General features: G+C 31.4%; 1 protein-coding gene across 1 annotated transcript in view; it reads left to right on the plus strand.

Annotated features, from left to right (window-relative positions):
- Nucleotides 1–19,271, plus strand: part of LOC143223205 (gamma-aminobutyric acid type B receptor subunit 2-like) — a 245,278-nt gene that overhangs the window by 195,525 nt on the left and 30,482 nt on the right. Inside the window, exons 6-12 of the mRNA XM_076450812.1 lie at nucleotides 2,522–2,713; nucleotides 4,377–4,610; nucleotides 7,368–7,428; nucleotides 10,850–10,933; nucleotides 12,704–12,857; nucleotides 13,345–13,477; nucleotides 16,584–16,691. Of these exons, the coding sequence (XP_076306927.1) occupies nucleotides 2,522–2,713; nucleotides 4,377–4,610; nucleotides 7,368–7,428; nucleotides 10,850–10,933; nucleotides 12,704–12,857; nucleotides 13,345–13,477; nucleotides 16,584–16,691 (966 nt within the window). The remainder of the gene's footprint in view (nucleotides 1–2,521; nucleotides 2,714–4,376; nucleotides 4,611–7,367; nucleotides 7,429–10,849; nucleotides 10,934–12,703; nucleotides 12,858–13,344; nucleotides 13,478–16,583; nucleotides 16,692–19,271) is intronic.

A 19,271-nucleotide genomic window follows, 5' to 3' on the forward strand; every position in this document is an offset into this window, starting at 1 on the left:
AAATGCTGCTACAATCAAGGTCGATAGAAAACAAACAGTTTATCAAAATGTAACAACAGAAATCCAAAACAAAACTTTCAAGCAACTAGAGTACAAATTTTACCAATTACATTAACAGTTAGTAAACCAGACCAAAACTTGATACACACGTTAATAAACAATACAACATAGTTCTCAATGTTATTAATTTCATTGGGATAAAGGGGTGTGTGTGTATTTATTTTAGCAAAGCCACGTAGGTCTGTCTGCTGTCTCCATTGAGGGGAAACGAAACCTTGATTTTTAGCTTGTAAATCCGTAGTGTTACCGCTGTACCAGTAGGGAACAAGGAGATAAAGGGATAGATGAAGCGAAAACCCCACAATTCCCATAAAACAAAACACTCAAAAATTAAATCACTTCTCGAGATCATTAACCGTATGGATCAATGATTTGTTCTATATATATATATTGTAAACTAATTCGTTTAAAATCGAAAAATGTTTTAAAGCTTTTAAATTTTTTAACTGGCTTTTACCGATAACTCACTACACATTTTATCTGAAAATAAGGTGTTATGTCTCTCAAATCATCAACAGATATATTTCAAAATATTCAAGTATTATGATTTGCGGATAGTACTTTTCATTATTTTTAATTTGCAAAAGGCATATTTAATACCATATAAAATAATGAAATGTGTTAAATCGTCAAAGAATTTAGATATAAAAAATTAGATTTTAAGAATTTATCCCAAGTGCTATACAAACTTTGTTCAAGAGCTTTCTATAGACTTTATTACTGTGTTCAACCCATGGAACATTTATCATATGTGGTACTTTAGAAGATTACAATAGCTTAATACTAATAACGATACTTTTAAAGGGAATTACTGAAGATGTAACTGAAATAAGAACATGAACTTAATGTTCTATGAAATATATAAAACTAATTCAATAATGAATTGAACGACATAAATATTCCATTGAATGCTTTCACTTTGTTACTTCTAATATTTGAAGTTTCAAAGAAGTAGTTAGAATTTTCTTATATTTTTATAACATTTCTCGTTCTAGCCCAATGATTTTTCCTCTTAACTGTTAATAACCTGTTGATATAATATACAAACATTACTGATAAAAGGTAGTTTTCATAAAAACACACCTGTATCTAGAGTTTCTTTGTTATGCTTAACATACCATTTAGTTTAACTAATTAAAGATTAACATTTAATGTATATTTGCAACAGATTATTTTTACACAAAAATAGCTTTTGTTGTTACATTAATGTGAATGGCATAATCTAAACTACAAGTTCACACAATCATGGCATAAAATAAGCCTAATTTGAAAAAAACTCGCAGAAAACGCAGTGATGGTTTGAGTAGTAGGGCAACTAATTGCTAGAAAATAGGACTTTGTATTTTTTTGCTCTCATTTTATATTTAATGTCTCAATAAAGTAAAAATCTTAACATCTGCAAGCAAATCCAAATGTCTCTGCAATGCAATAACAATATGGCCAATATTTACACTAGAAGAATCTTGAAAAACACAAAAAAATCGAAAATCGTCTTATCACTGCTTGTAACATAGAGAAAGGTTCATTAATACCAACTATTATGTAAATTGGTTAATATAAGTATGTGAATAGTTCACGAAATCTTCAAACTGTGTATTCCTCGTTGAAAACTGAGCAAAAAGAAAAAATTGAAAAGTATTTTATGCCACATCCCAGATAAGTTAACCGAAAAAGTCAGAGTAATTACAAAAATGTCCTCAAAATCATGCGTTTTGTGGCATCTTCACTTCCTCTCCTACATGATTACTGAAAGTGAGCAAGTATAATGTTTTTCTTTGTCACGGGGTGCTGCCTGTAGAAAACTATCTTTATATAAAACTCCATGTAAATTAGAGAAAACAATGCTAAATAATTAACCAAAACTCTGAAATTTGTGGGTTTATCTAATCTTTCAGTCCTTTAAAGTGATCAAAAATGGGCAAATTCCCAATATTTGTGTATATTGAAACGGTAAAAAAGTTTTTCTTTACCAAATACCTTGTAAATTGTCCAAACACAGCAAAGTAATTGTCAAAAATCCCTAAAATTAAGCTTTTTATAACATCTTGACTACTCTATAATTACTAAATATCGAAAAGTCCACCATTGTTATTTCCAATTTATAGGACTAGTAGAAAAGTATCTTTAAATTAAATCCCATATAAATTGATCGAAATATGGCCAAATAATTGATTTCAAACTCCAAATTTTTTTCTGATCTCTGACCTAAAATGGACAAATTCAACATTTTTGTGTGTTAAAAAGAGTTATTATCTGCCGGATCTGATCCCAAACATGCCATTAATTATACAGTTGACTATGACTCTTTCGCTAGTCTTCTTTAGTACACTGCAATCGATTTAAATATCAATATTTAAACATATGGGTAAGTTGTTTGTAAGGTAACTAGCAAGTAAAGTTGGAGGAACAAGTACAACTTTCATTTATAAATACATAATGTTACAATGATAGACCATTTTAGGCTTATCGTGTGGGCCTTTACGGAAGGAAGTACCAGTGGATAATCGTTGGCATGTATGATGACTACTGGTGGAAAAAAACTGGTAACAATACCACATGTGGCAAATTTGAGCTTCAAGAAGCACTAGAAGGCTATATAGCTACTGACATTCTGCCACTAAGTACTGATGATAAAATCACTGTATCAGGCCTGGTAAGTATTACCGTTAAAAGACTGTAAGATTACTACGATTATGTTACTAGAGGTGTTTGATAATATTACTTTATTAAATATGTTTGGTATTTTTACTAGAGTACAATTTGGGTACTTAAGTTTTGTCACTTAATACGACAAAATATTTATTGCCTCATATCTATCAATATCTTACCTTTAACTAGCAATGAAAAAAAGATTATTTCAGACCAAGAAAACATTTTCTAGGGAAGGTCTTATAGCTGCCATAATTTTCTCCCAGAATAGAACACACAAACTTTATTTTAAAATTGGCTATAACTATGAATTAATATGAAAAATTGAGATATTGTTGCAAGGAAAATATTTTGTTCATAACGTCAAAGACGTCTCAAATATATAAATAAACTTTCGTTAGGCTAATACCATAACGTGAAATATTATTGTAACTCAAATTTTTCTTTCGGGTTTATTCTTTAATACATTTTTATATAGGTTTATTAGTACAAAACATTATTTTCTTACAGCATTATGCCTCAGGCCAAACAGATTTCGAACTTACGACAACACCAAAGGATATTTATAACCAACAAAACTGCAGGATTTACAATTAAAAATGTATGCCCATGTTCTATTTTGTTAGTTTTACCAAGGAGCCTCTGTTAATTGTCAATTTTGTTTCAACTTTCATAAATAACACTGTTAACTGAAATAGTATTGTCATGTTGTTGCATAAGTACATTGCTTCTGTTTTGTTTTTCTGAAGGAAACTGGAGTGAGGTGGCCATTTTTGCGGCTTTCACGACTCCAAGGTTTAAGGAGTGAAAATAATTGATCAGTTAAAGGAAATACATCAAAGTTTCACTTGGTTTTAACTTTTATTTTTCGACATACTTAAATTTTTGTATACCCACGAGCTTTGCCAGGTGTAGTCATACAATTGGAAAGTCTATTTCAAACCACTCAACTAGATTAACACTAAGATAATTTGAAACGGTTTATACTCAAAACGTGTTTATTGTTAGATATGTGGAGTATATCTATGGCTACAACTTTTTATTAGGTTAACTTGAAATTATTAGACAAAACAACTACAAGAGGTGAACTCCTGATCTAGATATATCTGGCATAAGCAAGTTATAATGTTTTCATAACAGTGTTCTTCTGTTAACTATTTAGTCGTACCTATAGTTATATTACTTCTTTATTTCTTTATTATATCACTTTACTTTACTTAGTCCTGACATAGGCCTGGCATGGCCTAGCGCGTTAAGGCGTGCGCTTCATAATCTGACGGTCGCGGTTTCGCGCCTGAGTCGCGCCAAACATGCTCGCTTTCCCAGCCGTGGGGGCGTTATAATGTAACGGTCAATCCCACTATTCGTTGGTAAAAAAGTAGCCCAAGAGTTGGAGGTGGGTGGTGATGACTAGCTGCCTTCCCTCTAGTCTTACACTGCTAAATTAGGGACGGCTAGCATAGATAGCCCTCGAGTAGCTTTGTGCGAAATTCCAAAACAAACAAACAAAGTCCTGAAATAAATGAAGTAGAAACACTGCTATCACAGTTAATACCAGAATATCGTAATAATTCACTTTTTTAAAAATATTGATGTGTCCACTCTTTTAGTGAGATTAATTTGTTCATTTTAAATGTGCTTAATTCTTTGACTTTTCTCCAAATAAGGTACCTTCGGAGTACGAGGCCCAATATAAGAAAGGCAGAAGGATTAACTATAGTCGATTCCACGGCTATGCTTATGATGGCATCTGGGCTATAGCGCTGGCAATGCAGAAGGTGCGACAGAAACTGATGTCGGAGAAAAGTTCCAAGAGTTTAGAAATGTTCGAATATAAAGACCCCATGTGGGTTCGTTTGTTTCGTGAAGCTTTAAACAAGACATCCTTCCTCGGAGTCACGGTAATGATAAACGGATAAAAGCACGCTTACAAGTGACAGACGTACAGTTAAAAAGAGGGACAAACTATAGAAAAGAAAGAGTGAAAAAGATATACAGAAAGTTAGAGATAGATAAGCTTATGGAATTTAAAATAAATCAATTTTTCAACAGCAAAAAGAAGCAGTATTTTATAATTAAACTGTTCAAATACGCTTCTAACAATAACAAGTAATAAGAAAACATACTGGAAATGTGAAATGATGTAGGAAGTGTCAAAATAGAATGCAAACAATAATATAGCAATGATATCGCTATACATAGCTCATCCATATATGACTTTCACTATTAAGGTTTAATGTAACACTGTAAAATTAATGAGTACAAAATGGTTACGAGGTCAGTGAATTTGACCAATTTTGTAGCGAGAATCTGTAATAATGAAGACATGTTTGACTCAACTTGGTTTTAAGTGGACACACTTTCTTAGATTGATGCCTACTTTGACATACCATTGATATTATTGTAAACAAACTGCATACCAACAGGCAAGAATATATAACTTCTAACTGCAGTAATATCAAAATCAAGTATACATTTCACAGTTTAACATTAAATTTTAACATTGAAAGTCGTGTAGGTATGATAATTGTACATTTACAAAATGTTTTTATTGCTTATTTTGTGATATTCTTTCTCCTTAATGTATTCTATAACTGTGTGTAATAAAATCAAAGTTATGTGTATTGATTTTTTTAAAAATTCCTTCATTTCCTATATAGCATAAGGTGGCTCCCTAAAGATATCAACTGTATAGTCTATAAATCATTGAGTATTTTATATATTGTATAGTGTATAAAGCATTGAGTATTCTGTAAAATGTATAGTATATGAAGCATTGAGTGTTCTATATGTTGTTCTATTGTTGACTACTTAACTCTTGTTTCACACTGTCCTTAAGTTTTTGAAATAATATCAGATATCTGTAAAAGAGCTAAATTTAAAAGGTAAATATAACATCGTTTACACTAGACTTATTATTTTGTTGTTTTTCTTTACTTATTACTAGTTAAAATGAATAAGTGATGGTATCGTGCACTGCCCAAAACACATAGAAAGGACTTAGGTTTAAAATGACGTTAGTGATAAAATAGAATAGTTGTAGATGTTTCCTTGCCTTGCTTGATTGAAAAGGAAATGAAAGTGAGTGGTAATCCTCTTTTAAAGTAAAGCTCTCTCTCTGTCAATGTTGTGTTTATACTGTGCATTATTATTTGTATTGTGCCTATTAAGTACCTTGGCCATCCCTACATATAAAGTCTACAAAATGGGTCTCTTTACGAGTTTAGTGCATAATTTTATATGTTTTTCCTATCATGTGAAATAAAATATTTTGTTTTGCATTTATTCTTTAGAGATGTTCACATTTTCATGAAGATTAATTGGGTATTAGGCGCAAAGTTACACAATAGGCTATCTATGCCCTGCCCACTACGGGTATCGAAACCTACTTTATAGCTAGCTGTGCGAGTCCGCAGGCATACCGCAGTGCCACTGGAGGACTTGTATACCCTTTATGCTGTTTATGTTATATGGGTAATGTTTTGCCAAATACTTCTGAGGTAGTTTAACATGAGTTTATGACGCAAGGTTTAATGTTATAGTGTTATGATGCAGCACATCGTGTGCTGTAGGAAATACTCCACACGTGTTCTACATTCAAAGTTTAAAAACTAAGTAGAAAGAGACGCGGGTTGTATAGGAATCTTCACAAGTCTTATACACGTTCATTGTTTGTGGACACATTTTTACTTGTGGAGTTTGTTAGACACGTAAGCCATAATCGTGAATGTGGTTGCCAAGCGCACGGTAAACAGTTGCGATTGCTACTTCTTTGTGGTTGGTAGGCACGTAGTACAGTCGTTGGCGGCCTCTGAAATGAACAGAAACATAGTTTTTGCTGGGAATTATTTAAAAAAAACAAACTGTCTATGCCACTTTTGATCTGTTACAGTCACTCCACACAAGGTTTATGTCCTTTTTCTCAATTTGAAGTATTTTGTACCAATGATTACACATTAAGTTCATGAAATGTAATATTAGAAAAATTTCACGAAATATAAAATAAAGAGTAAGGAAACAGAACAAGTTACAGAGGCGAAAAATTAAAATTTACTGAATTTTTACCCACCTTTAATATATTTTTATTGTAGCAAACGGGCAGTTGAGTTTTACAGTTTCTGGCTGTTTGAACTATTGGAAAAAACAACAACTCGTGTTGTCGTTATTAAATAGGCTGTTGAATAAGAATGGCACCGAATAAAACCTGAGTTCAATATTTCTAACAACAAAATTCATAATGAATTTCATAAAAGCACCAGCTTAATATTAATACATTATATACAGCTAGAACCTCTAAGATAAACATTAATTTGAGTGTTTTCCATGTCAAGTAGGATAAGTATTGATTTACTTTTAAAATTTAGATTTCTTGTATGATTTATGAGGATTAATAAGGAATTGCTTGAATCCCGTCTTCAATAATAGTTATTAAATATATATATATGTGCATACTGCTTACAACATAAACATAAAGTTGTGTATATTTACAATCAACATGTATTCCACTTCTGTACTTATTTCAAGAAAATTTTATTTTTTAGCATAAACAATTAGTACAACTTATGGTTAATTTACTGCATACAAATAGCTAAAACTAATGAAATTATGTATATATACAGTAACCTAAAACAGTTGTTTTGTGATTTTTGGCGTTTCAGGGTCCAGTTAGTTTCATTCGAAATGAACGAAGAGGGCTCATTCTTCTGAAACAATTTCAAGGTAATTCGCCAATTTTTCACATTGTTTTTGCTGCTTGTATAGAGAGTTAGAAAATATTTGTAACTTTTCACCAAACATGATATTGTACAATAATTTAAAGCGACACTAAATATAAACGATATGATATAATATTCACTCATTTCTTTAAATCGCTATTTTTTTCTCGGAATAAATTCATTCACATGTTTGTCTTCTGAAGGTTTATTTTTGGCACATACTAAAGGTTGTTTTATGTACATCGCTATCATAAAAGATATATATTAAAGTTTAAAAATGTTTTTTTCTTTAATTCGTTTACAAAGCTTGAGATAAAATTATTTAAGCATACCAGTTTGTGATATCCTGTTCATGTTTGGTTGTGTTATCTCTATAATTTTTTTAATGTTTTGATATTCCTTTAAACTTTATCTACAAATTATACAAGTTCCAGTATGATTCATTTTAAAGAATTCTCGAAATCTCTGTTGAGGTTTTCGTTGTTATTCTGAGCGAGATGAGCCTCAGTTTCTTTTGTAGTTAGGGTGCTAAACTCATAATTTGCTAAACAAGCTCGCAATTTCATCCGTGAGAGCATTATAATGTTTCACTCAACCCCACTATTCGTTGGTAAAAGGGTAGCCCAAGAGTTGGCGGTAGGTGGTGATGACTAGCTGCCTTCCCTCTAGTCTTACATTGCTAAATTAGGGACGGCTAGCGCAGATAGCCCTCGAATAGCTTTGCGCGAAATTCAAAAAACAAACAAACAAACTTATTCTCTAATCATAAAACTTCATACGACTCTCGTTAAAACTTTTAGGCTTAAGACTGTATTGATTTAATCGTTATTTAAAGTATCTTGTAAATCCAGTTTTGATGTTTGGATGCCTCATTCTCATAAATAATTTGTTTACAAATATTGCATGTGATTTCGGAAGTACTTTAAATAGTGTTTTTATTTCAGAACGAAATAAATAACTTTTGTATTTTCTGATAATCATGTTGAACAGTAGACATGGTTAATCAATAGACTAATGGTCAGATAAACAATTTTTTATTCACAAAACTTTACCAAGAAAACAACTTGGCAACATTACAGCTTAGATTTATGCAAGCGAACTTTGACGTATTCAATCTTTTGATAAAACTGATACAGAGTGAAGACATTGTATACTGAATCAGTAATTGTATCCATTAAAGACGTAAATATTTTTAGGTTTTTGTACGTGACAGATACGAGTTTAGATAATGACTTTTTTCATTCAATTTAAGTCTATATAAAAAGCTATACGAACGAGAACTGTTATCTTGGCAAAGCGTTTCAATACAAACGTGTGTTTTGAGAGTCATATTAAGTAGGTACTGATTACAACAGCCACCATCTAACACACATTCATACTCACGAGAATAGTGTGTTTGATTACAGTCAACTGAGGTGAACCTTTCGTTCTTTCTGTTAACATTATCTTGCATGTGAGAAAATCAATAGCGTACAAACACTTTTAAAAGTCGCAACAAACTTAAACTTCAATACAAGAACAATATTACTTTGTATTTATCAGACCTAACACGCATTGAACCAGACTGCGAATCCAAGGATTCATGGTTCGCAACCCATTGCCACAAAATGTCCTCCGCACTTTAGAGTCGAGAGTGTACCATGAAAGTTACAGTCAAATCTAATTTTGCGGGTAGATATGAGCAGTAAAACAGTTAGCAGTGAATATTGTTGACTAGCTGTCTTCTTCCTAGTTTATGGCTTTGTGCAGATAGCTCTTTGCGTAGCTCGACTTGTAATCCTTCACTTGTAAATTCCATAATTTTCTAACAACAAGTTTATTTTAAAAATAAACTTTAAAAAAATTTGGTAAACTTATCCCAAACCTTGTACCCCACGTATGTAACATTTAATATCAGCTAACTAAGAAATATGTTAGACGTAAATATCTATTCAGAAATTAACGAATTTCTATAACCACCCACAGGAAATCATTGGTGAACTTAAAATAACAACAACAACAGTCTCCAAAAAGGTTTATAATTCTGTCTTACAGAAATATTAATTATAAACACGAACAAACTGCACTTTCTGACACTGGTGTCGTTTCGAACTTGCAGTTGAGGCCTTATTTTGATCTGAAGAAAAGAAAGCCTAAACAATTTGAAGGAACTCGAACTATAATTAGTGTTGAAAATACCCAATCAGATACTGCTAATAAGTAGTTATGGTGCATTTATTTTAGTGTTTGAAATTCTTTAAAATACGTTTTCCTGACACATGCTATATGTATGCAAGAATATACTTATATTTAATTTTTGTAGTTCCTTATCAATGTATAGACGAAACAAAACAAAAAATTACTTGTTACATTACAGTGTTAATTTGGTAAAAACTCAAGTCTTTCGATTTTTATTTCTTATTTGTTCTGCTTTATTTGTCCATGGCTGTCACAGTGACATTATAAGTAGATCCGGTATAACACTATTCACTTTGGAACAATGCTACGCTGACGACTGCTTGCTTTCCTAGATTGACAAAAAAAAAAAAAAAAAAAAAAGAGAAACATCGAACCTAAAAGACATTTGAGAAGAAATCCTTGGATGTTCAGGAGGCTTTGTTTTTCTTAATCTGAATTAGAGCAACAAAACGTAACCTTAACTTTAGTGACAACGTTACTTTGTTACAACGGAACCAATTATGTAGTCTTACAGTGATTAATTTAGTCTTCGAAAATGCTTTACAACTAGTTTATGCGCTAATGCAATATTTAATTGGCTTGAGATATATGTGTTTATTTTATTACTTCTTCTGAGAATACAAAGCTTCCCACTCTTTTTTTGGGATTAACTTATTTAATTTTTGTGTATGTGTTAAGTTTATTTTTTCTCATCCTTTCAACACGTAACAGTTGTTACCTTACACATTAATCCATTGAAAATAACAATTAATAAACAGATTTTTCGTACACTTATGTTAAAGGAATGAAAAGTATATTTTGGCACCGAAACACAGCTCAAAGAAAAATCCAGTTACACGATATAGTTTAGACAAATATACCAGTCGATTATGCAAATAAAACCAATAATCATTTTCCATAAACTTAAAGGTATGGTTATGACACAATCATATATACATACATATATAACATTTTAGTTCACTTAAAATAATTATAAGAACTCCTTTAGTGAGATTTTTTTTATCAAAAAGTATCAACAACGTATTTACTAGCTGAATGAACCTTGAGCTATTGAACTGGAATAAAAATAGCTTTCAAGTATCTAAATGTCAATAAATTACAGAAGGATGTGGAAAGAATGTTTGTGCATAAAAACTCGTATTAAAGTAATAGCTGTTCTTTATATAGTTTGGTTATTGTAAACGAAACTATAAATGTTCTCTGAGATATTTGTTTCACAAGTCTTCAATTCGCCACACATATAAAAGGAGGGACTGAGAAGAAGATTGGTGAATATGATTCTATCGCTAATAGTCTGGACTTAAGTAAGGGGACAACTATCAAGTGGAGAGGTGAGTTTTATCGTTAGTCTGTAAAGTGGATCTTCATATGAAAGACTCGTTTACATTTCTTTTTGAGCTCAAGCATTTCTTGTACGGTAGAAAAAATATTTAATTTAAGGAAGTATTTAATCCATGAAAAATAGATTATTTAATATTTTATGTATTCTACTAGGATATAGCTTTGTCAGTGACATATAAAATATAATTCATTCAAAGGTTTGATGAGAATACAACCAATAATCTGTTGTAATAAACAATATTTTTTTTTAAATTTTCCCCTTCAAATGTTCATTTTCTCTTTTGTTTTAAATATAACTATATAACTTCTTCAAAATAATTTTTTTCAAAAGTGAACAACGGTAACTTTTCTTGACCTCTAGACAAAAATACAATGGTAATATATAAAAATACTTTACATTTTACTGTTTTTGTGTAATATCTGTTCTTCCTGCTTTTTTACTGTACTGCTAATTTTTCCCATGTGACAAATTCATTTTTATGTTATTATTTTTCAATGTTTTGCACAGACAATTAAGCTTCTTCCCAAATATGTCTGCAGATTAAAGTTTAAAAACAAAATAAAATCCGAGAAATCCATCATAGGTTGGTTTTAAACCAACGAAGATTTATTAAGTTCTAACAGCTTTTCTTTTTAAAACCAAAGATCAATGTAAATGAGATGAAACGACATACACATGCTTGGTATAAAAATCCAGCATTACTAACATTAACGATGATTTTATCTTGCTTTCATAAACAACTATTAAGTTTGTTGTATTCCAACCGGTTCTTATTAGCATTGGTATTGACGAAAAGCCTCGTCGGCAGTGGATATATCTGACATAATGTTGTTGACATATTATTAAATGCTCTTCATTTCTTTCACTTATAAATTTTTATATTTACATCAATGAAAATAATCTAAAGGCAGATTATGTAAATACATGACAAGTGGTCATTGCAATACAATATTACCATCGTATCATTATTTTTACGCCCTGTTTAGTTTCCATGATTTGCTGCACCATCGTTACTCACGACACATTTTTCCACTTATTTTACAGAATACATTACAAGTATACATTCTTCATTTTCGTTTCACGCCTGAGTAATCTCCTTTACGTGGTACATAACCCTGTTATCAGTTGTTTTGATATTATGATGCAATCAAACTATAGATGGCTTGTTTATTTGTTGTTTTTAATGTAAGATACGCCAACACTGTAAATTATATGTGTGTTTTGTTTTTCTGTTACGTTTTCGACACTCCTAATGTGTTTTGTTATTTGTTAATAGAATGTGATATGTAAAGGTGTCTTGTTTTACTCTTGTGCTGGAAGTAAGACCAAAGATGATAACAAATATTTTAATGTATTTCGGAATCCTTTTATAATTCTTGTAAGCAATAATTTCTTTTAGGATTTTTCAAGATTCTTTCAGTAAACAGCAAATTATATTTTATGGTACAAAACAAAGACCATGAATCATAAAATAAGATAACTAACTACCAGGATATATCAATAGAAAGTCATTTGTCACGAAGTGTTAGGAACACTTAGTGTAAATATAAGTGTTGGAGTATCTCACACTCTAACAAAATTTAAAATTCAAAAACAGTTAAAATAGGATAGAAAACTGTATCATTTAAAAGACAACGTTTCACTAACGTCAACGTGGAAAATGATTCTATCTCATTTTAGCCGTTTTTGACTTTTAAATTTGCTGTAAAGTAGTTCTCTATTAACTTCAGAATAACTCTTCCCAACATGTTATTATCAGGAGATACCGACCCGCCCATGGACAGAACTCTCATTGTTATAGAAAGAACAAGAATTAGCGTTACAGTCTATTCCCTTTTGGTTACCTTCTCTATCCTAGGAATCTTGCTGGCAAGTGTCTTTCTAGTAGTGAATATTCGCTACAGAAACCAAAGGTGGGCACCTAGTACGAGTAGAATTTTTTGTCAATCACTTAACCTGTTTTCTTCTGGTAAGATTAGTTTAAAGCGTTAGGACGGTCGAGAAAATTACTTTCGGAACTAATAAGATATAATTAAGCGAAAATGAATAACCTGAGATCAAATATTGTCAAAAACATAATATTTCTTAAAGACATCATTACAGTAATTGATCAAAAAATCGACTTCGGTTTAATCATCTAGCCTGAGCAAGAACTTTGGGCATTAACGTGAATAACAATCCGTTTTGTACTTTAAATACTCAAAAATATTAACAAAATAAATTAACAAAATGTAACTTACATAATCTTTAGACGTAAAATAGTATTTTACATCGGAAAAAGTAAAACAAAATTACTATATATTTTTTTAATTTCTTTATACATTTGTGTCTGATGATATGCACTCCAATCCATGTGGTTTAGCATAATTGCATGGTTTCCGTTTCTGTTCTTGTATTTAGGAACATAAAGATGTCAAGTCCCTACCTGAACAACCTTATTATCGTCGGTTGTATGTTGACTTATACAAGTGTCATCCTGCTAGGAATGGACAGTGGACTTACAAGTGAACAGAATTTCCCTTACATCTGTGCTGTAAGCTCCTGTTTTTAGTTTTTGTTATTTTCGTTGTTATTTTCAATTATCATTTCATAAATAAACTTCAAGTTGGATTTCATGACGACGATTCCACCTTTTAATAAAATACAGTTTGGAGAAGTGTTGAGTGAGTATTAAAAGTAGGTATTACCAATATACAACCCTTCATCAAACTTATTTTATCATTAGATTAACCATAATTATTTTTATTAATAAATAAAACGTTATTAAATTATATCAACCGAGTTCTTTGAAAATATACTGTATAAAATCTTAAAAAGTTAAGAGATCGTTGGAAAAATGTTTCATGTATTTATACGTTTGTTATTATAAAGAGTGTTTAACACAGGTTTGAAACTGAAAACATACGTTATACTAATATCAGTATCATAATAAGAAAAGTACAAAATAGAAGCAGAAATTCTAAAATACGAAATATGTTAATTGATTGTTTGGAATTAAGTATAAAGCTCCACAATGGGTTTTTGATTCATATTGGTGTGAGTTCGTAGCCACACAGCTATGCCACTGGGTGGAACGAAATATAGAAAATTGAAATAATTATTAAATATCCATTGATGTTGTGAAACCGTTTCAGAAGGTAATGGCCAGGTGAGTTAAGGCGTTCGACTTGTAATCCGAAAGGCGCGGGTTCGTATCCCCGTCGCTCAAACATGCTCCCCTTTTTAGCCGTGGGAGGTTATAATGAGACGGTATCACACTATTCCTTGGTAAGAGAGTAGCCAAAGAGTTGGCGGTGGGTGGTAATGACTAGCTGCCTTCCCTCTAGTCTTACACTGATAAATTAGGGACAGCTAGCACAGATAGCCCTCGTGTAGCTTTGTGCGAGATTCAAATCAAACCAAAGTCCAACCCAAGTATTACATATAAGAATGAAGTCTGTTTATAAAATGGATCATAAGCAATCTGCCCCAAATTAATCTCTCAAGGCTTATAACTCTTAAAACCAAGCTTCAATACCTGTGGTGGTCACAGCATGGATAGTTTATTGTGTAGTTTTATGCTTAACAATAAACAAGCACATAAGTAATACATTTTTAATTAATAGTTTTTACCTTTACTCTATCTATTATCATTTTAAACTTTACTACAATTAAACTCATAGCCAAAACATACTAAAAATTGTACAAATATGGTGAGCTTTTTAGTTCGTACATGATACAAATAAGACTTGGTGTCCAATAAGAAAAGTAAAAGTATTATATTCAGAAGTTTTTAATAGTATTTGCATAGAGCTTACACATACACAAAAACAAGTGGGCAGGCTGAATAAACCAAGAATAAGTCAGCAAAGTAGATGGAAAATATTTTGAGCTCTCCAAAATGAATACACATAATTTTGAAACTGTTAATTGTAATTACGCGCTTCCAAGCATTCGAACATCTAATAACAAGAAAATTGAATTGTTTACGCTTTTAGCATTCACGAGTACTGACTGAAGAGTATACCAAGCTGCAGCTATAAAAACAAAGACAAAATAAAGTAATTATGTTGAAAAATAGATCAGTAGAGAAATATTTTGCTAATAATCACATTTGACGTTTTTGTAGAGCATGTCGCTACATTCATTCTTTTAATTTTTTATTATGAAATATTATTATTTTATTAATCTAAACACTACTCAACTTGGCCACTCTACATTAAAAACATAATTTCACATCATAGAATATTTGCAAATCAGGTATTTTATCTACACTTACTTAGGTCAAAGAAGGAAGGTTAATCTTAAGTATTGTTCAAATAGTAGAAAGTGTACACCAGATTAACTTTCGTTAAGAGTATGGGTTTATACTAGTTAATATGTATAATAGTATTGTTTCTAACTTTTGGTTTACGGTTTATCAGTAAACTTTCTATTATAAAGGATGTTTTGTACTATTAACTTAAGAAATGTATTTCGCATTAACTTAAACCTCCGTAGGAGGCCGAACCTCATGAGGCATGATTAGGATTACGACCGAAAACGTCGTCAACAGTGAAAGTATCTAAATGATGAAATAATCAATTCTAATTTTGATAAGTAGAAACGCAAAAAATAATGTATGTTGAATTAACTATACGGGTGACATTATTTATTTTGTGTTTCGCTCTAAGTACGTAACTTGCTCTGATCGGGAATTATTCTTGGTTCTATTTAATATAGAAAGGTAACACAATCTTTACTGTCTAGTAAATAACAGTTGGCTGCTAATGAATTACACTGAGCTTATACTTACTTGTCTTGCGAGTACGACAAATTCAAATTATAATTGTTTTATGTACATTCCATCCAGTCAAATATTTCAATTAACTGTAGGATATATTCTGATGGACAATATCTACTTCGTCACTTAAAGAATATCGTTGAATAACGGTAGGTCGAAACCTTAAGAGTAACTTGGAAATGATAACTTTCTTTGAAAATATATTAATGGAAAATTGTAGCTTCAATAACGACAAAGTATGTAACATTAGAAGTGAACTATATGTGACTTCATAGGTCAAACATCAAACGGCCCTAATCTTCTGAAGAAATTACATTCGTTCAAACTCTCTAGGGTGGAAGTTAAATAGATATCCTTCCCATTTTTTTTAAAACGGTGTATTTTTGTCTGTTTAGAGCTTTTTGATTTTATCCGTATTTCTTTAGCAATATAATTTTCTTATCTGCTATAAAAGCCTACAACTGGTTTACTCAAGGGAAAGTAGATATAAAAGTCTACACTACTTTTGCTTTCATTATTTCTGTAGCAAAATAATTTTCTAAGATAGAACATTTCAGTTTTATCGAAAGTTACTTAAAAATAAATATACTTTGTGTAGATAATCCATGAAAAGAATTTTTGTAGCACCTGTAGATCATGTTATTTTACACTGAAGACAAACAGCTGGAGCTAACGAGTAGCAGAAAGAATTATGAAACTTCTAAGATAAAAGGAAAACTTTATACATTCATTAAAAATTAATTTCAACATGGAAGAAAAATTTGTTTGTAAATTTATTAAATGTACTCAAGCATACATTTTAAATTAAAAAAAGCTACTTCCTGGGTTTCTAATATTACGTAGAACACTGATGTAGTTTGTTTTCTTCTCATTTTAGGGACGAGCTTGGGTGTTGATGTCTGGGTTCACCCTAGCCTTTGGCTCTATGTTTAGTAAAACTTGGAGGGTTCACGCCATCTTCACTGATATTAAACTGAACAAAAAAGTGAGTGATATTTGAACGTATAATAACATGAACCTGTTAGACTTAGAGTTAGGTTATTATTTTTAACATCTATATTTTACATACTGCATAGCTCGAAAACATACTTGATATCTGTGAACGTTTGAGAGACATATGATACCATTATATCATGGTATGTGCTTGCATATGTTTCTCGGTAACTTGTAAGAGCTTCAACGCAATCGTAACTTTAAGTGACTGAAATTATGACCAGTTATGCTTTCGTGATCAGAAAAGGCTTAGTAAGATTCGTACTATTATGCGATACATGAGAGGTGATATTATTTACTACATACTTAAAGCTGTTCTACATATAAAGTCATTAAGCCGTGTAGTTAAAAAAAATGGTTGATTCGTTATTATTCCCATCACAGTACAAGCACATTTTCTTTTTCAACACATTATCTTCACATCATGGATGTAGCTCAAAATAATGTTTTAACCGATGACCATTCCTCTGACTTACATACAAAATGGACAAACCGTGTTATGAAAAAGAAAATCGGAAATGTGCTTGTACTCAAATGGGAATTATAATGCATCAACTATTTTTTAAAACTACACGGTTTAATGATTTTTCATCTAAGTCTAAGCTGTTTATAAGAGTACTCTACTATATTATACGTTAATCTACCACGCTTTCACACTTTCGATATTCCAGATTCAGACAATTAGAAAAATATCTGTGGTATGTGCATGAAACATTTCTTTATAATATAAAACAATTATAAGTATAAGTATCTTCCTTACGACAAGAACATAACTTTCATTAGGACTGTACGTGAGGGTTTAATTTTATCTTTAGTGATATAATTTGTAAATAAAGAACGAAAAATAGGAGTTCTTAAAAATAATTTTTTCAGTAAAGTGTACCACTTTTAACATATGAAAACATTACAGTTTATTTCCTTACATTTCTTCCGCGCAGAACATCTATGAAAAATCATTTTTCTAATTTTTCTCAATGAGATATAATTAGTTCAATTAGTAATTATAAGTTTCTGTTTGTAAGTATAATTTTCATTAGTTACAATAACTTAGAAAGGCCTAGCAATGAAAAACGGTCATCAAATTTTGTCTGAGGTCAAGTCTTTAAGCCGGTATAATCTGTTGATGAAAATTATGACTGAGGTATGGTACTGAAACAGGTCAGTGTGAAACTGCATAAATAAAATTAATTTTTGTTTTAAGTTATGAGGGTCCGGCATGGCCAGGTGGTTAAGGCACTCGACTCGTAATCTAAGGGTTGCGGGTTCGAATTTCCATCACAACACACATGCCCTTTCAGCCGTGGGAGCGTTATGATATGACGGTCAATCCTACTATTCGTTAGTAAAAGAGTAGCCCAAAAGTTGGCGGTGAGCGGTGATGGATAGCTGCCTTCCCTCTAGTCTTACACTGCTAATTTAGGGATGGCTAGCGCAGATAGTCCTCGTGTAGCTTTGCTGTGCGAAATTCAAATAACAAACAAACAAACAAATACTCCAGATGGGTTTTTTCACACTCCTCGTAATTAGTCCATTACCGATTTCCAATTCGAAGCATGTTAATATAAAATGGCATTATAGATAGGCCTTCCTCTGACATCGTGTTCAGCACAGCTGACGCGTTCTTATCATATGGTACGAAAGACCTCGTGAGCAGAACGACGTGTGGCTAGTATAAAAGATAGATTTTAACACGCCCCCTGATTTGAAATCCGTAATGGCTAGTTAAGAGGGATCTGAAAAAAAAAAAAAAACAATTCAGCGAATAGTGTTTTTATCATAAATTTCAAAGTTAGTTCATGTTTCCGTGGTATACCAAGTAAAATAAAAAGTAGATATATCATTTAGCTATATGACATCACATTCGATCAAGGAGAATCGATTACGACTTTTTTCATACCATATGAATTCGACTGGAGAGTATGTCAAGTTATTGTGAGTTTTTATGATTGACGTTTGATTTTTAGTCTTATCTATTAATCGTTTCTATTTTTGTTTTGTGACGTTGATTAGTTGTTCAATATCACCTTTAGTACAAATATACATCTTTCTTTTATGTCTCTGTCGTTGTCGGTCGAGTTTCGACAGTTCCTTCCGCATTTAAAACAGATTTCTGAATCTCAGGTGATAAATCAGAACTGAGAAAAGATAGTAGTAGTTTTGTTGTAGTTAGTACAATAAAAGAAAAATCTCTACTTGCTTTACTTCACACAGTTTATTTTGTAACGTAAATAAATTTTCCACCTATATTAAGTTTTACCATTCTTGGTAAGAATAATCTACTTATACAGCTCCCAAATGACAGTGGAACAATTCACTTGTACATCTCCCAACTGACAGTGGAATAATCTATTTGTTCAGCTCCCAACTAACAGTGGAATAATCTACTTGTACATTTCCCAACTGACAGTGGAAGACTCTACTTGTACATCTCCCAAATAACAGTGGAATAATCTCTTCTGTCCTATGCAACTTAAAACTAAAGCTTATCGCTACAAATAAATTCCTTTTTGTTGTATTATAAGGACTAAAACTTATATTCAAGAACGTATCACTTTGCTCTGCTCTTACAGTT

This window comes from Tachypleus tridentatus, chromosome 8 (assembly GCF_004210375.1).
Source record: "Tachypleus tridentatus isolate NWPU-2018 chromosome 8, ASM421037v1, whole genome shotgun sequence".
Taxonomy (NCBI): Eukaryota; Metazoa; Arthropoda; class Merostomata; order Xiphosura; family Limulidae; genus Tachypleus; species Tachypleus tridentatus.